The sequence below is a fragment of the Pseudorasbora parva genome, chromosome 2, assembly GCF_024679245.1.
Source record: "Pseudorasbora parva isolate DD20220531a chromosome 2, ASM2467924v1, whole genome shotgun sequence".
In the NCBI taxonomy this organism is placed as follows: domain Eukaryota; kingdom Metazoa; phylum Chordata; class Actinopteri; order Cypriniformes; family Gobionidae; genus Pseudorasbora; species Pseudorasbora parva.
In genome coordinates this window covers 63088014-63105451 of record NC_090173.1, presented here as the reverse complement: position 1 = coordinate 63105451, position 17438 = coordinate 63088014, and the positions used below count along the sequence as shown (strand labels likewise).

Below are 17438 nucleotides of genomic sequence, written 5' to 3'. Positions count from 1 at the left end.
AGAATTGCGTTGGCCGGGAATCGAACCCAGGTTAACTGCTTGGAAGGCAGCTATGCTCACCACTATACCACCAACGCAGGCATTTTGCTTGTTTGCTGAACGCCACCTTACGCGGTCAATGCTCCCAACACATTATCAGTGACTGTGTGCAGAGGAACTGAAACTCTGTCTGTTTGGACCAGCAACTGAAAAAAATGCATTAACCTATGGACCTGACCTACCAATCTCTTCATTGAAAAACAAGCTCTCTAATTCAGTGACATTCCTCAATTTATACAGACACTTTATATTTAATTATATTTTACATGTTCTGTTGGCTTCTCTTTGCTTCTGTGAAGCGATATGACTCATGAGGCCGTACCTGCAAATGGGAAGCCTGTTTGCGGCGAGCAGCAGTTGCGCTGATTGGGTGCGACGCCAGCCTTCCGCAACTCCTCGTTAGTATAGTGGACAGTATCTCCGCCTGTCACGCGGAAGACCGGGGTTCGATTCCCCGACGGGGAGGTTTAATTCTTTACTGCTGCCCAAAGACCCATTCAAAAGTTATTGCTCCAGCTACAAGTGACACAAAGAGTTAGCCAGGGCCCCGGGAGACATTTTTGAGCAAAAGAATTGCGTTGGCCGGGAATCAAACCCGGGTCAACTGCTTGGAAGGCAGCTATGCTCACCACTATACCACCAACGCAGGCATTTTGCTTGTTTGCTGAACGCCACCTTACGCGGTCAATGCTCCCAACACATTTTCAGCGACTGTGTGCAGAGGAACTGAAACTCTGTCTGTTTGGACTCGCAACTGAAAAAAATGCATTAACCTATGGACTCTACCTACCAATCTCTTCATTGAAAAACAAGCTCTCTAATTCAGTGACATTCCACAATTTATACAGACACTTCATATTTATTTATATAATAGATGTTCTGTTGGCTTCTTTGAAGCGATATGACTCATGAGGCCGTACCTGCAAATGGGAAGGATGTTTGCGGTGAGCAGCAGTTGCGCTGATCGGGTGCGACGCCAGCCTTCTGCAACTCCTCGTTAGTATAGTGGACAGTATCTCCGCCTGTCACGCGGAAGACCGGGGTTCGATTCCCCGACGGGGAGGTCTAGTCCTTTACTGCTGCCCAAAGACCCATTCAAAAGTTATTGCTCCATTTACAAGTGACACAAAGAGCTGGCCAGGGGCCCCGGGCGACATTTTTGAGCAAAAGAATTGCGTTGGCCGGGAATCGAACCCGGGTCAACTGCTTGGAAGGCAGCTATGCTCACCACTATACCACCAACGCAGGCGTTTTGCTTGTTTGCTGAACGCCACCTTACGCGGTCAATGCTCCCAACACATTATCAGTGACTGTGTGCAGAAGAACTGAAACTCTGTCTGTTTGGACCAGCAACTGAAAAAAATGCATTAACCTATGGACCTGACCTACCAATCTCTTCATTGAAAAACAAGCTCTCTAATTCAGTGACATTCCTCAATTTATACAGACACTTTATATTTAATTATATATTACATGTTCTGTTGGCTTCTCTTTGCTTCTGTGAAGCGATATGACTCATGAGGCCGTACCTGCAAATGGGAAGCCTGTTTGCGGCGAGCAGCAGTTGCGCTGATCGGGTGCGACGCCAGCCTTCCGCAACTCCTCGTTAGTATAGTGGACAGTATCTCCGCCTGTCACGCGGAAGACCGGGGTTCGATTCCCCGACGGGGAGGTCTAATTCTTTACTGCTGCCCAAAGACCCTTTCAAAAGTTATTGCTCCAGCTACAAGTGACACAAAGAGTTGGCCAGGGTCCCGGGAGACATTTTTGAGCAAAAGTATTGCGTTGGCCGGGAATCGAACCCGGGTCAACTGCTTGGAAGGCAGCTATGCTCACCACTATACCACCAACGCAGGCATTTTGCTTGTTTGCTGAACGCCACCTTAGGCGTCAATGCTCCCAACACATTTTCAGCGACTGTGTGCAGAGGAACTGAAACTCTGTCTGTTTGGACTCGCAACTGAAAAAAATACATTAACATATGGACTCTACCTACCAATCTCTTCATTGAAAAACAAGCTCTCTAATTCAGTGACATTCCACAATTTATACAGACACTTCATATTTATTTATATAATAGATGTTCTGTTGGCTTCTTTGAAGCGATATGACTCATGAGGCCGTACCTGCAAATGGGAAGGATGTTTGCGGCGAGCAGCAGTTGCGCTGATCGGGTGCGACGCCAGCCTTCTGCAACTCCTCGTTAGTATAGTGGACAGTATCTCCGCCTGTCACGCGTAAGACCGGGGTTCGATTCCCCCGACGGGGAGGTCTAGTCCTTTACTGCTGCCCAAAGACCCATTCAAAAGTTATTGCTTCATTTACAAGTGACACAAAGAGCTGGCCAGGGGCCCCGGGCGACAGTTTTGAGCAAAAGAATTGCGTTGGCCGGGTATTGAACCCGGGTCAACTGCTTGGAAGGCAGCTATGCTCACCACTATACCACCAACGCAGGCATTTTGCCTGTTTGCTGAACGCCACCTTACGCGGTCAATGCTCCCAACACATTATCAGTGACTGTGTGCAGAGGAACTGAAACTCTGTCTGTTTGGACCAGCAACTGAAAAAAATGCATTAACCTATGGACCTGACCTACCAATCTCTTCATTGAAAAACAAGCTCTCTAATTCAGTGACATTCCTCAATTTATACAGACACTTTATATTTAATTATATTTTACATGTTCTGTTGGCTTCTCTTTGCTTCTGTGAAGCGATATGACTCATGAGGCCGTACCTGCAAATGGGAAGCCTGTTTGCGGCGAGCAGCAGTTGCGCTGATTGGGTGCGACGCCAGCCTTCCGCAACTCCTCGTTAGTATAGTGGACAGTATCTCCGCCTGTCACGCGGAAGACCGGGGTTCGATTCCCCGACGGGGAGGTCTAATTCTTTACTGCTGCCCAAAGACCCATTCAAAAGTTATTGCTCCAGCTACAAGTGACACAAAGAGCTGGCCAGGGTCCCGGGAGACATTTTTGAGCAAAAGTATTGCGTTGGCCGGGAATCGAACCCGGGTCAACTGCTTGGAAGGCAGCTATGCTCACCACTATACCACCAACGCAGGCATTTTGCTTGTTTGCTGAACGCCACCTTAGGCGGTCAATGCTCCCAACACATTTTCAGCGACTGTGTGCAGAGGAACTGAAACTCTGTCTGTTTGGACTCGCAACTGAAAAAAATGCATTAACCTATGGACTCTACCTACCAATCTCTTCATTGAAAAACAAGCTCTCTAATTCAGTGACATTCCACAATTTATACAGACACTTCATATTTATTTATATAATAGATGTTCTGTTGGCTTCTTTGAAGCGATATGACTCATGAGGCCGTACCTGCAAATGGGAAGGATGTTTGCAGCGAGCAGCAGTTGCGCTGATCGGGTGCGACGCCAGCCTTCTGCAACTCCTCGTTAGTATAGTGGACAGTATCTCCGCCTGTCACGCGGAAGACCGGGGTTCGATTCCCCGACGGGGAGGTCTAGTCCTTTACTGCTGCCCAAAGACCCATTCAAAAGTTATTGCTCCATTTACAAGTGACACAACGAGCTGGCCAGGGGCCCCGGGCGACAGTTTTGAGCAAAAGAATTGCGTTGGTCGGGAATCGAACCGGGGTCAACTGCTTGGAAGGCAGCTATGCTCACCACTATACCACCAACGCAGGCATTTTGCTTGTTTGCTGAACGCCACCTTAAGCGGTCAATGCTCCCAACACATTATCAGCGACTGTGTGCAGAGGAACTGAAACTCTGTCTGTTTGCCCTGCTGCCCAAATTCCCTTTCAAAAGTTATTGCTCCAGCTACAAGTGACACAAAGAGTTGGCCAGGGTCCCGGGAGACATTTTTGAGCAAAAGTATTGCGTTGGCCGGGAATCGAACCCGGGTCAACTGCTTGGAAGGCAGCTATGCTCACCACTATACCACCAACGCAGGCATTTTGCTTGTTTGCTGAACGCCACCTTAGGCGGTCAATGCTCCCAACACATTTTCAGCGACTGTGTGCAGAGGAACTGAAACTCTGTCTGTTTGGACTCGCAACTGAAAAAAATGCATTAACCTATGGACTCTACCTACCAATCTCTTCATTGAAAAACAAGCTCTCTAATTCAGTGACATTCCACAATTTATACAGACACTTCATATTTATTTATATAATAGATGTTCTGTTGGCTTCTGTGAAGCGATATGACTCATGAGGCCGTACCTGCAAATGGGAAGGCTGTTTGCGGCGAGCAGCAGTTGCGCTGATCGGGTGCGACGCCAGCCTTCCGCAACTCCTCGTTAGTATAGTGGACAGTATCTCCGCCTGTCACGCGGAAGACCGGGGTTCGATTCCCCGATGGGGAGGTCTAGTCCTTTACTGCTGCCCAAAGACCCATTCAAAAGTTATTGCTCCATTTACAAGTGACACAAAGAGCTGGCCAGGGGCCCCGGGCGCCAGTTTTGAGCAAAAGAATTGCGTTGGCCGGGAATCGAACCCGGGTCAACTGCTTGGAAGGCAGCTATGCTCACCACTATACCACCAACGCAGGCGTTTTGCTTGTTTGCTGAACGCCACCTTACGCGGTCAATGCTCCCAACACATTATCAGTGACTGTTTGCAGAAGAACTGAAACTCTGTCTGTTTGGACCAGCAACTGAAAAAAATGCATTAACCTATGGACCTGACCTACCAATCTCTTCATTGAAAAACAAGCTCTCTAATTCAGTGACATTCCTCAATTTATACAGACACTTTATATTTAATTATATATTACATGTTCTGTTGGCTTCTCTTTGCTTCTGTGAAGCGATATGACTCATGAAGCCGTACCTGCAAATGGGAAGCCTGTTTGCGGCGAGCAGCAGTTGCGCTGATCGGGTGCGACGCCAGCCTTCCGCAACTCCTCGTTAGTATAGTGGACAGTATCTCCGCCTGTCACGCGGAAGACCGGGGTTCGATTCCCCGACGGGGAGGTCTAATTCTTTACTGCTGCCCAAAGACCCTTTCAAAAGTTATTGCTCCAGCTACAAGTGACACAAAGAGTTGGCCAGGGTCCCGGGAGACATTTTTGAGCAAAAGTATTGCGTTGGCCGGGAATCGAACCCGGGTCAACTGCTTGGAAGGCAGCTATGCTGACCACTATACCACCAACGCAGGCATTTTGCTTGTTTGCTGAACGCCACCTTAGGCGGTCAATGCTCCCAACACATTTTCAGCGACTGTGTGCAGAGGAACTGAAACTCTGTCTGTTTGGACTCGCAACTGAAAAAAATGCATTAACCTATGGACTCTACCTACCAATCTCTTCATTGAAAAACAAGCTCTCTAATTCAGTGACATTCCACAATTTATACAGACACTTCATATTTATTTATATAATAGATGTTCTGTTGGCTTCTTTGAAGCGATATGACTCATGAGGCCGTACCTGCAAATGGGAAGGATGTTTGCGGTGAGCAGCAGTTGCGCTGATCGGGTGCGACGCCACCCTTCTGCAACTCCTCGTTAGTATAGTGGACAGTATCTCCGCCTGTCACGCGGAAGACCGGGGTTCGATTCCCCGACGGGGAGGTCTAGTCCTTTACTGCTGCCCAAAGACCCATTCAAAAGTTATTGCTCCATTTACAAGTGACACAAAGAGCTGGCCAGGGGCCCCGGGCGACATTTTTGAGCAAAAGCATTGCGTTGGCCGGGAATCGAACCCGGGTCAACTGCTCGGGAGCCGAAAATGGTTAAGCTTAACTTCCCTTAACTTTTCCCATTCATTCTCCATGGTAGTGCTTAACACTACGGATGCAATATATATTTGACCGCAGGTAGATTTCATGGCGCTGTTTCGCCGTTTCCGTGGCGCGGAATTTAAAAGAAGCGCAGTGTCATCTTGTCATCTGTCAATCATTCGCAGTGGAGGAGGGGAGACCCGTTTTACGATCGGAGAGATATTTATTTACCGTCAGCAAACTTGTTTTGTCCACCAAATACTGCCTAAGCTACATTCAGACAGATTTTACCTCAGGTGACTACATGTACTTTATTGCTTATATATTTCTGCCATTAATTTGCATGTATATTATCGTATTATGTTTAACGTTAACTGTAACGTTAGCCTATGTTAATTGTGTTGAATGGTTTGTCCCGTTAGAAAATAGTAAACTAAACTCCTCGACGAACATACACCTGTTATTGTATTAGAGTATCTTTGTTTGCAAATGGGATTGTTTTTTCATTGATTTTATGTATATAAAAGTATTTTAATTTACAGTGCGGTAACGTTATGATCTAACGTGCTAACGTCACCTCATACTGCACGGTTAACATATAAGTTACACTGTTATTTTACCAGCCAAAAGTTTGAGAATGTAAAATGTTTTATGTGTTTAAAGAAGTCTCTTCTACACATCATTTATGTTATGAAAATACCACAAAAAAAAAAAAACATTTTTGAAATATAAAATGACTTTTATATTTTAATATATATACATTTTGTATTTATTCCTGCGATCAAAGCTGAATTTATCATGATTACTCCAGTCAGTGTCACATGATCCTTCACTAATCATTCTCAGATGATTTAATCAAGAAACATTTTAGGATTCTTTTATGAATAGAAAGTTCAAAAGAACAGTATTTATCTGAAATAAAGCTTTTGTAAGAACTTAAATACATTAATACGTTTATTCAGCAAGGATGCTGATCAAGTGACAGCATTTATAATGTTTCAAAAGCTTTATATTTCAATAAAAGCTGTTCTTTTAAAAATTCTATTGATTAAATAATCAGATTTATTTTTTACACAACTGTTTTCAACACTGATAATAATACATATCAGAAGGATTTGTGAAGGATCATGTGACGATGATAGATTCAGCTTTGCATCACAGTAATAAATTGCCTTTTAAAATATATTAAAATAGAAAAAGTTATTTTAAATTGTAAATGTTTTGTATTTTTGTATTGTATGTTCTATTTTATCCTTGGTGAACAGAAGAGACTACTGTAAAAATGTATTTTCAAATAATCTTACTATTTTCTAACTTGACGGGTATTGTATTTTTAAAAATTTGAATGTAATAAATATAACTCACACATATATTGCATTTTAATTACAAAAATATGTGTGTGCAATTTAATGGTATAATAAATGAATAACATTTTATTAAGAAATAACTAAACACAAAGAATTTTACAAAATAAATAGATTTATTTTCATTTATTAATTTGTTTTTAGAATAAACTGGTACATTTAAATGTTGTTTTATTTATTAAGAAATAATTCTTAATAATGTATTCAGAATAGAAGTGTATTAATTAATACGGTGTGTTAATGCAACAGACGAATAAACACTAATCAGCTCTTTGTGTACAGCACAGCAAGATGAAGTCGAAAGTGATCTTCCCAGGCAAGATCAAAGTGTGCTTCAGGAAAGGACCAACTGGATATCTGAGACAAGATCCCTCAGATGAAGCCAAGAGGATCAAAGACAACCCCAATCTCCAGGACAAATCAGCCCCTCAAAGGGAAGACAAGGTCAAGGAGAATGCCCGCTCTGTTGTCTTCATGAGAGGAGGAGATGTGTCAGACAGACAGGAGGTGATGGGAGAGTTTGTGCTTCAGTTTGGAAAGTACAAAGGCAAGTCATTCCGGTGGCTGCTAGAGAATGATGTAGGCTATACACTATTCCTGACTAAGACGGTTGAGGAGGAGGAGAGAGCCGGACAGTTTAAACCGGAGGGTCCCAAGAAGGAGAGCCTACTTTCATTCCTTGAGTTCAGTAGAAGCTTCCAGGAAATCGAGGACCTCAAAAAGTATTTAGCTGGAAGATCAGTGGCACCACCTGTGAGGAATGAAGATGATAACGTGGTTGGCTTTGGGGTTAATGCAGACAGGACTTGGAGGGAGGTTTGGGAGAGCAGAGCAGATGGATATGCTGCATTCATCCTCCAGAAACGGTGTGTTCCAGGCAGCAAAATGTATCGGCTGCAGCAGTACCTCACTCAGAAAAAGACCAAGCTTCAGAGTGTTTCAGTGGAACTTGCAGCATCTGCCTCTCATCCTCCAGGTTTGTTACAGTACAGTTGAGTATATATTAGGTCAAAACTGAAATATGTAAATGTGGGATGACATATGATTTGCTTTTTTGCTTTTTTGCTTTGTTTCACAGAAATGGAGGATGATGAAGAATTGGAGAGAATGATGCTTTCTATATCCCCATCCAAAATCCAAGGCCAATTGAGTAAGAAAATCACTCACACACACAAACACATTCTGCATTTTTACATTTTTAATAAAACATTGTTTAGTATGTTTTTAAAGCTATTTGATTTACGCGCACATATGAAATGTCCTCATAAACCACTTTTATGTTTTTATACCAATGTAATACCCATGTCATTATACAAATTTGTGTCCCCATAAATCACACAAACAAGCGCGCACACACACACATGGTATTTATAATGGTTGCTTTATCAATTTTTTTCTAAATGTATTTTTTTTTTTAAATGTACACCCGTTTGAATGTAAACTCAGGGTATTGGTGTAAAATAGCTTAATGCTCAGTCACTTTTCACTGAATAATCTTTGATTTGTTCTTTTTTAATAGACATGGAGGAAGGTGAAGAATCCGGAAGGATGATGCTACCCACATATTCATCGAAACTTCCAGGTCAACTGAGTGAGAACCACATATATGCTTACACACACACACACACACACACACACACACACACACACACACACACACACACACACACACACACACACACACACACACACACACACACACACACACTTCAGCCCTCTATCAAACTGGATTTTTTCCCATGAAACATAATTGCATTTTTATCCAGCATTATTCAAGATGGTAAATGTTTGGGATGTTACATTGTTTCTGTGCTGTGCATTCCAGTTTACAATATGAGAGGGGTAGAGAGGGGTATGAGAGTGGTAGAGAGGGGTATGAGAGGGGTATGAAAGGGGTAGAGAGGGGTATGAGAGGGGTATGAAAGGGGTAGAGAGGGGTATGAAAGGGGTAGAGAGGGGTATGAGAGGGGTAGAGAGGGGTATGAAAGGGGTAGAGAGGGGTATGAGAGGGGTAGAGAGGGGTATGAGAGGGGTATGAGAGGGGTAGAGAGGGGTATGAAAGGGGTAGAGAGGGGTATGAGAGGGGTAGAGAGGGGTATGAGAGGGGTAGAGAGGGGTATGAGAGGGGTATGAAAGGGGTAGAGAGGGGTAGAGAGGGGTATGAAAGGGGTATGAGAGGGGTAGAGAGGGGTATGAAAGGGGTAGAGAGGGGTATGAGGGGTATGAAAGGGGTAGAGAGGGGTATGAAAGGGGTAGAGAGGGGTATGAGAGGGGTAGAGAGGGGTATGAAAGGGGTAGAGAGGGGTATGAGAGGGGTAGAGAGGGGTATGAGAGGGGTAGAGAGGGGTATGAGAGGGGTAGAGAGGGGTATGAAAGGGGTAGAGAGGGGTATGAGAGGGGTAGAGAGGGGTATGAGAGGGGTATGAGAGGGGTATGAGAGGGGTAGAGAGGGGTATGAGAGGGGTATGAGAGGGGTAGAGAGGGGTATGAGAGGGGTAGAGAGGGGTATGAAAGGGGTAGAGAGGGGTATGAGAGGGGTATGAAAGGGGTAGAGAGGGGTATGAGAGGGGTAGAGAGGGGTATGAGAGGGGTATGAAAGGGGTAGAGAGGGGTATGAGAGGGGTATGAAAGGGGTAGAGAGGGGTATGAGAGGGGTATGAAAGGGTAGAGAGGGGTATGAGAGGGGTAGAGATAAATTGTTTCATCAATAGACAGTACTGGTCTTGTGTGTACTGTTTGGTCAATATATTCATATACTTTACTCAAACAATATCTCTGAAAAATATCAAACCCAGATTATATCATTAGAAAAGTAAATTTTACAAGTGCTTAAGATTGAGAACAGCAGTGTGTAAATGAATCAAACAGAATCAGAATGTATGAACCATACAGTGTCAAAATTGGGTTTCGTTAAATTATTGTTTCATTTTGCAAAAGAACTGAGGTGTTCTGCTACTTGTGTGTGTTGATTGTGTGAGGTGTGTATAGTGTTTTGACAAAACAAGCCTTAAAAAACTAACAGTAAAGGTGTACATATGTAATTTTGTCTGTTTATGTTATTAATGCTTGAAAGTTAAATTATCTTCACTGTGCTTTTAGGTTCAGACATTGTTGGAGTCCCAGTGGTCAAAGGTCTTATTCCTGCTGCATACTAAGGATAATTCTGACATGAATCAGGATTATCTATTCTACATTTATTTTTTGCTGTTTGTTGGTTAGGCCACGTTCAGGCCTGTTCTAATTCTTGTGTTCAATTGTTCTACTAACATTGAAGGCATTTGTATCTCATCGTTGAGGGTAAGTACAGAGTTCTTGTTTTGCATGCTATACTTAAAGGTTTGGTATGTACATGTTCTACAGAGTAAAAGAAACACATGTCCAAAATGCAGAAGTACAGCAAAAGTACAAATATATTTTTAATTTGGACTAGAATGGCGCATCCCATTTGATACATGAAGTTGTAGACTACTCATGCAATGTAGACCCACTAACATACCACACCCCTAATATTAGTAGAGCGCAGGGCACAACCTAACGCTGGGTTAGTTGTAACACATACGTTTTAACACTTTCCACACATGCCAGGATGACGAAACTTAGTGTATTTACTAGTTGCCATATCAACATTATTTAGAGAAAAGCACCAAAATTAAAAAAAAATCTTTGGAAGATTTCACTGAACATTTATTTAACTATAGCAAAAGTAAATGTCTTAATTAAATTCATTTTTCATCTCAGTTAATACTCTGAACCCCAAGTGGATTTACACAAACTGAGACAGTCAAAAAGCGTTAGGTTGTGCCCCGCTCTCCCCTAAAAATAGTACTGAAGTCAAGTGTTCTATGGGTTTGCATGTATTTGCATTACTACTTATTAACACATTTACTAAGGGACAGAACTACAGGGTATTAGAATTAAATTACATTTTTCTGTGTTAGGGAGGCGTAAACCACCAGCAACACCAACAAAACCAGACCGGACTAAAGAATATAGTGCAACTGCCTCTCCACGGCCAGGTTGGTACATGGACGTGTACACATGTCGACTGCTGTAAGGATATGCCTGTTTCTGATCAGAGTTATGTTTTTTCCCCAATTCCCTTCACTCCAGTGAGGGTTCCTTTGCCAGTACCTTCAGAGTTGCTTAAACTGGGGTTATCTACAATCAAGACCACAGTACCTTTGAGACCAGGGCAAGAAACCGTGTTCTGTCAATGTAAGGACTTAATGTAACATAATTTTACTTGTATAACTTTTACTTGTAACATAATTTTATCAAATTTAAAACAGATTTTACATATTTAACAAATGTAATGCTCATCTATGACTAATGTCATCCTTGTCGTCCTGTAGCCCTCCTCCCAGTTACCTCTGCACAGTCTACAGCCTCTACTCCTCCCTCACGTTCCCCTTCAGCTGTTGGCGAGGCTTTCTCTGGACTCCCTGGTGCCTCTACTCCTCCCACAGCACTGCCTGCAGCCTCTGCTGGGTACCCTACTAAGTTGGAGGAGAAGCATGCTGTTCCACCATTGCCAAGCTATGACCAGGATGTGAGCCGATGGCACTGCTCTCACCAGCAGAGAATCTGGATGAAAACTGAAATGGAAGACTTGGGACTGTGGCCAGGATCTAGACCGGTGAGACATCCAATGAACATGATCTCCTTGTGGCGTTACCCACCTCAGCCTGAGCTTATTGATGCTATCTATGAGCTCCCATCACCAAAATACTTTCAACTTCATCCATTCTTCATTTGGAAACCAGAGCACAGCATTATGGAAAGAGTCCGCAACAACTACACTCTGCCATGCCTGTACGGCTGTCCGAATCCCCACGTTGTCTCGTCAGGTGTTGGACGACCCCGTGTCATTATTGGTACGAACAGCCAATACTACATACTTGCCTCTCGGCTCAGCTGTAAAGTTTGTAAAAAGTACTGGTTTGCAGACAAACCCCAATGGATGGACATGCTGCCAAGTCGTTTCTGCAACATTTTGCCAGCTTTTCTAACCCACAAGAAGGCCATATGTAAGACTGTGATGGATGAGTTGCGGCGCACAGCAAAGTCTCCCAACGATATGGCTAATCAGTTGAATGAGGCTCTCCACCTCAGGTATGAGCGTGCACACCTGGCTTACCTGTCCACTGTTAAAAATGTGCTGGATGGAGACAGTGGACTTTATGGTCAGCAGACCATCACAGGAGCACTAAGAGCAACAAACACTCCTGCTCCATTTGGTGGGTATAGTGATGTGGTCGGCTGGTGCGGAGTAACAGTCTCACCCCACTACTTGGTTGACTGCCTCATTCAGGAGTACCATAGGCAAGAGAGCACACTCAATCTGCTCCTCCAAGGCACGTTTGGACAAGTATTAAGGGCTGACCATACCCGCAAGCTGGCCCGGAAGGTTGTGCTTGCATCAGGTACTATGTCATCCTATGCCGTCATGAATGAAAACTGGATGATCTTGTCCTGGGTGATGCTGCAGTCTGAAAGTGACAAATCCCTGCAGCCAATGTATGAGGGGCTGTCTCGTCGCTACATTTTTGCTGGACTGCCAAAAGCCAACTACCAGTGGGTTGACAGGTAAGAACCAGCCATCACATTTTACTTCCCACCTATATTATATGTGTAACATAAACACAATATAGTATAACAAATACATGTATCATATGTATTTTAATGTTTAATATTTTAAATATACTTCTCTTTGTGTTTAAAACAGAGATTGCTGTGCTGCCTTCAGGATCCCAAACCCTGAGCCACAGGAGCACCTCCTTTGGGATTCTTGGTCGACCACTGAGGCTATAGTGACTGTGGCAACCTCTGGGCATATAATCAACACCTGTTCCTCCCGCGCAGAATACAACAGCGACATCAACATCAAGCTGGACTTGTTCCACTGCATGCGGCGATTCTCCAGAGAGTGTGTGTCAGAGCACCATCCACTGCACAGTGCTTTCTGTAAGTTTCTGTCAGCAGCTTTCAGTGTTGTGGACCAGACGGACCTACAGAGACTGAAGCAGGCGTATGTCTTCTGTGGGATAGTGCCTGCAAATCCAACAAAGCAGCACATCAGGGAGCACTGCCGCACCAGGGTCCCACACCCCACAGAGCTGCTGGAGAGAGTGGAGAGCGTTCTGCAAAGATTTTTTTTAGAATGTGATCCTGATGGTGTGCCACTGTTCAAACCATCAATGTTGAAGGTGTGGAGGATTCAGAGAGTCCACATCCTCAGAGGCTGCCTGAGTGACCCAGAGGTTGCGGAGGGGATCCTCTATAGGCATGGTGGAACGGTCCAGCTGAACCATGTGAAGGGAGAGGCAGCAGCTGTACCGGTTTGGATCCCTGTGAGAGGCACCTCTCAGCAGGAGGGGTTCCATTTCCATCAGGCAAGATGGGTCACCGGCACTCAGGTATCCACAGAACTTTTCCAGGCGCAGGGCATGATTGGAGTGGCTCGTTGGAATTTCCAGCGCCTTGTGGACCTGAAGCAGCCTGAAGTGAAGCTGCCTGCAGTTTTTGATCCAGTGCTGATCATGGAACTAAACAAGCTTTCAGACGTGGTGACGGGTCAAGCCAAGTACCCTGCTTTACTTGTCTCACAGACAGACACCAGAGAAAGGTTTGGACTGCAGTATCTGGAGCCTGGTTGTCGTCCTGTACCCCTGGACTGGGACAAGCACAAGTCCCAAAAGGTACATGTTGCAGGGGAGGGAGAGCGTCAGTCCTCAGAGCTGTCTGCACTCAGTGAGAGTTTCCCACCTGATGACCCACCCGAGGAGGTCAGGGAGGAACACTTTGCTCAGGTAAACTTGACTGTTGTATATAGGAATTTCACTGTCAATCTCACTCACTAAAACACAAAATGTAACTATGTAATCACTGATTTTATCCAAAATTAATTACCCTATGCTCCAGGATGACATCTTTGGTGTGGCTCCTCTTGGCTCAAAAACAATGATCCAGCCTGGACAGCCCACCAATGTAAAAGGTAATTTAACTCCCATCCTCATCCCTTTATTATTCCTTATTTATATGAATACTACGGCTATTTGAGAGATAAACGTAAAAATGATTTATTTTCCACTCTCCTTTAGATGAGATAACACCACCACTGCCCTTTACTCCCTCTCCACGTGCTGCTCGCACAGGTTCCATCAAGGCAGGCGGTCTACTTTTTGTCCTGGACCATGTTCGGTGGACACAGCCCATGAGGGATTGCATTGATGGCCTTCTGGTAAAGTACCACGGGCAGAAAGACCTCCTCATCCAGGTGGATGCAGAGTATGCTGCCCTTGTGCAGGCTGCCTCCAGGGATCCCAATAGCCTTTTACACCCCACCACAAAACAGCATATCTCCCGTTATGTGAAACACCTGGCCAAGATGACAAACACAAGTTCATCCCTGAACACCAGTCCAGAGAAACTCCTGGAAACCCAGCAGCTGTGGCATCACCTTACAGAAGGCAGTGAAACTGTAAGTGTTCCAGTGTTAACCCTCCAACCTGCCCCAGTGAACCCACCCAGTAATAAGCCCCAGGAGTCCCCGCTAACTAAGGGTGAGATTGAAGAAATGGTGAAAGAGCTTGTGGAGAAGCAGCAGCAAAAGCAACTGCAACAGCAGCCTGCCACAAAGAGGACACGGAACTGTCTTGCTTGTGGGCAGCCAAAGTCACGTTACCTTGGTGATGGCTCCTCCATTCATTTCTTCTATCAGTCTGGGACCGTGAAGTACTTTTACTGCTCGACAAAGGTATACCAGCTGTATGCAGCGGAAGGCCTCACCAATCCTCGAATGCCATTTGCTGACTTTGCTGAATTGCCTTTTTTTAACCGAGAGCTAGAGGCCGTAAAGCAGCGTTCTGCAGAGGCAAGACAGGTAATGGAGGAGCGGGGAAAGAGAAAGGCCTTGGAGCAGCACCCCACTGGTCGCCTCTGTAGGTTCTGTCACAAGCCACTCAAACAAGGTCCAGAGAGTCCACACACACATACTGGGTTCCCTGGTGTGGCAGGGAAATATGTCTATTGTCCTGCCAAAGTGTTTTCCCTATATCGGACAGAAGGGATGCCTCACGAGATGACTTGGGGAGAGTTCTGTCAGTCTTCTTTTTATGAGGCTGAAAGGAAGAGATGGGCAGCAGAAAAGGGAAAGTGACTGCCCTCATGTTTCCTGGCTTTGAATATGTACATATTGTAATTGTTGTATTATAAAAATATAACTGTGTGTCTTGTTTGTTATGGATGTCTGTTACATGCTGAAACCACTGGTTTGTTCTTGCCTTATTGTCTTTCTGGGGTTTCTTCTTTCTTTTATTTTAGAATGCCATGTTGGTCCAGGATTGAAGGATTGTAAAATGTAAAAAATTCTGCTTAACTTTTACTGATTCATTTGCCATTTTTGTTTATTTATCAATGAAAATGTGTTTACAATTGTTTCAAAACATTTTCAAAACTCAGATTATTTAGATGATTGAAAGCACTACTTTTAATCTTTTGAAATTGTAAATACTTTGTATCTCACCTGTAAGAAATGTTTGCATATAATATTTATTAAGCATGTTGTTATACTGTTCTTAAATTTTATTAGTTTATTACTTTTGGTACAATCATATTTATAACTGTACTGTATACACGCACATGGGCAGTAGGATCATCTGTGTTCAACTGAAAAGTAGCCTAAGTGGTTTCTTTTTTATTCTTCCATAGACCTTTGTTCAGTTTAAACTGTAACTTGATTTCATAGACTGATTATTTATTTTGGTTATGTTAAGATATTCCCAGTGTTAATTTATTTTTTTATTCAATACAATTGTCTTTTTTCCCACATTATCTACATAGTGCAATTAATATTTACATAATGTTGTGGTAGAATGCATACATTTTGCTTTGTTCTTTTGAATGTTAAACTTATTTATCTTGTGTAAAAAGATACATTTGTAAATATTTGTTTGATCTTGCTTGTGTTTTAAACATTCTGATATTTGCAATATTTTCAGTACTTGCTATAACATGTTTATTATTATATTTTTATTATAGAAAAAAATGTTCAATTCACGTTCTCTTTTAGCAATTCATTTTACTCGTTCTAAATGTTGACAATGTCTGTTTAATATGCTGTGATATATATTTATCCTCTATTATCCTAGTATTAATATATAATAAACTAAATATATATAAAAAGAATGTTGTGTGGTGTTTTCATTTTAAATATAAATATTTAAATATGTGAAACATTAATTACCAATGGCTATGTAATTTTGGACACCTTAGAGAAAACTCTTAGGAAATGACTTATATTTGTAAATCTTAGTTTAATATGATTTACGATATTTTAGGGACATTAAAAAGAAATGTAAAAACAATCACATAATAAAAAAATATACTACTATAACACAACTCCGTATTTGTATATTAATCATTTTAAATAGTTTTATATTTTCAAATAATGATACACATCGTACACAAAGACATCTGTTATAGCTTCTTATTTTTGTATCTATCTTAAAAACAATTAGACTATAAATAATGTTACTATAATTGTTAATATTACACTATAGAAACAATTATAGTAATGCACTTAGTAAATTTAATTTAAACTACATATCAGTTGTGCATTCTTTAGCAATTTTTAAATAATGTATAAAATGTATATACTATATATACTATAGTATAAATTTTGTTCACACTTCACACAAAATATATTTATTGTGTGAAGTGTGTGAAATATTTTGTAGGGTGTCTTCATTTTAATTAATCATATTTTAATTATTAAAATATTAACGACAACACCTGAACTATTATAGATGTTAGTAACTAAAACTTATGCAGACCTTACACAAGAATAATAACTGTTCAATACTTGATTATGTATGTTTATCATACGCTACGCAAATCTATATGAACAGTAACTTTAAATAAATGTAATGTTATTTGTGGTCGAGGCGGGATTCGAACCTCCAATTTTATGCACTATTTTTGGCCCGCCTCTCTGGATTTTCCTCGCTTTCTATTGGCTAGCAGCGCTCTACACCTACGCGCGACTGGCCCTCGCGTGGAAGGCAGCTATGCTCACCACTATACCACCAACGCAGGCGTTTTGCTTGTTTGCTGAACGCCACCTTACGCGGTCAATGCTCCCAACACATTATCAGTGACTGTGTGCAGAAGAACTGAAACTCTGTCTGTTTGGACCAGCAACTGAAAAAAATGCATTAACCTATGGACCTGACCTACCAATCTCTTCATTGAAAAACAAGCTCTCTAATTCAGTGACATTCCTCAATTTATACAGACACTTTATATTTAATTATATATTACATGTTCTGTTGGCT

At 42.6% G+C, this 17438-nt stretch overlaps 1 protein-coding gene and 6 non-coding genes across 7 annotated transcripts; 1 reads left to right on the top strand and 6 right to left on the bottom strand.

Annotated features, from left to right (window-relative positions):
* Positions 1 to 1212: 1212 nt before the first annotated feature.
* Positions 1213 to 1284, bottom strand: trnag-ucc (transfer RNA glycine (anticodon UCC)). Its single transcript has one exon. It is a non-coding gene; the product is annotated as a tRNA-Gly (tRNA).
* A 536-nt stretch (positions 1285 to 1820) lies between these two features.
* trnag-ucc (transfer RNA glycine (anticodon UCC)) lies at positions 1821 to 1892 on the bottom strand. The gene has a single exon. It is a non-coding gene; the product is annotated as a tRNA-Gly (tRNA).
* A 1135-nt stretch (positions 1893 to 3027) lies between these two features.
* trnag-ucc (transfer RNA glycine (anticodon UCC)) lies at positions 3028 to 3099 on the bottom strand. The gene has a single exon. It is a non-coding gene; the product is annotated as a tRNA-Gly (tRNA).
* Positions 3100 to 3895: 796 nt separating this feature from the next.
* Positions 3896 to 3967, bottom strand: trnag-ucc (transfer RNA glycine (anticodon UCC)). Its single transcript has one exon. It is a non-coding gene; the product is annotated as a tRNA-Gly (tRNA).
* Positions 3968 to 4494: 527 nt separating this feature from the next.
* Positions 4495 to 4566, bottom strand: trnag-ucc (transfer RNA glycine (anticodon UCC)). Its single transcript has one exon. It is a non-coding gene; the product is annotated as a tRNA-Gly (tRNA).
* A 536-nt stretch (positions 4567 to 5102) lies between these two features.
* trnag-ucc (transfer RNA glycine (anticodon UCC)) lies at positions 5103 to 5174 on the bottom strand. Its single transcript has one exon. It is a non-coding gene; the product is annotated as a tRNA-Gly (tRNA).
* A 2221-nt stretch (positions 5175 to 7395) lies between these two features.
* On the top strand, positions 7396 to 16063 carry LOC137049602 (uncharacterized). The gene is made up of 8 exons (XM_067428169.1): positions 7396 to 8080; positions 8183 to 8254; positions 11043 to 11120; positions 11215 to 11319; positions 11457 to 12690; positions 12830 to 13913; positions 14026 to 14098; positions 14205 to 16063. The coding sequence occupies exons 1-8, from the start codon at positions 7396 to 7398 to the stop codon at positions 15260 to 15262; spliced, it is 4389 nt and encodes a 1462-aa protein (XP_067284270.1). The 3' UTR covers positions 15263 to 16063.
* The last annotated feature ends 1375 nt before the right edge of the window (positions 16064 to 17438 follow it).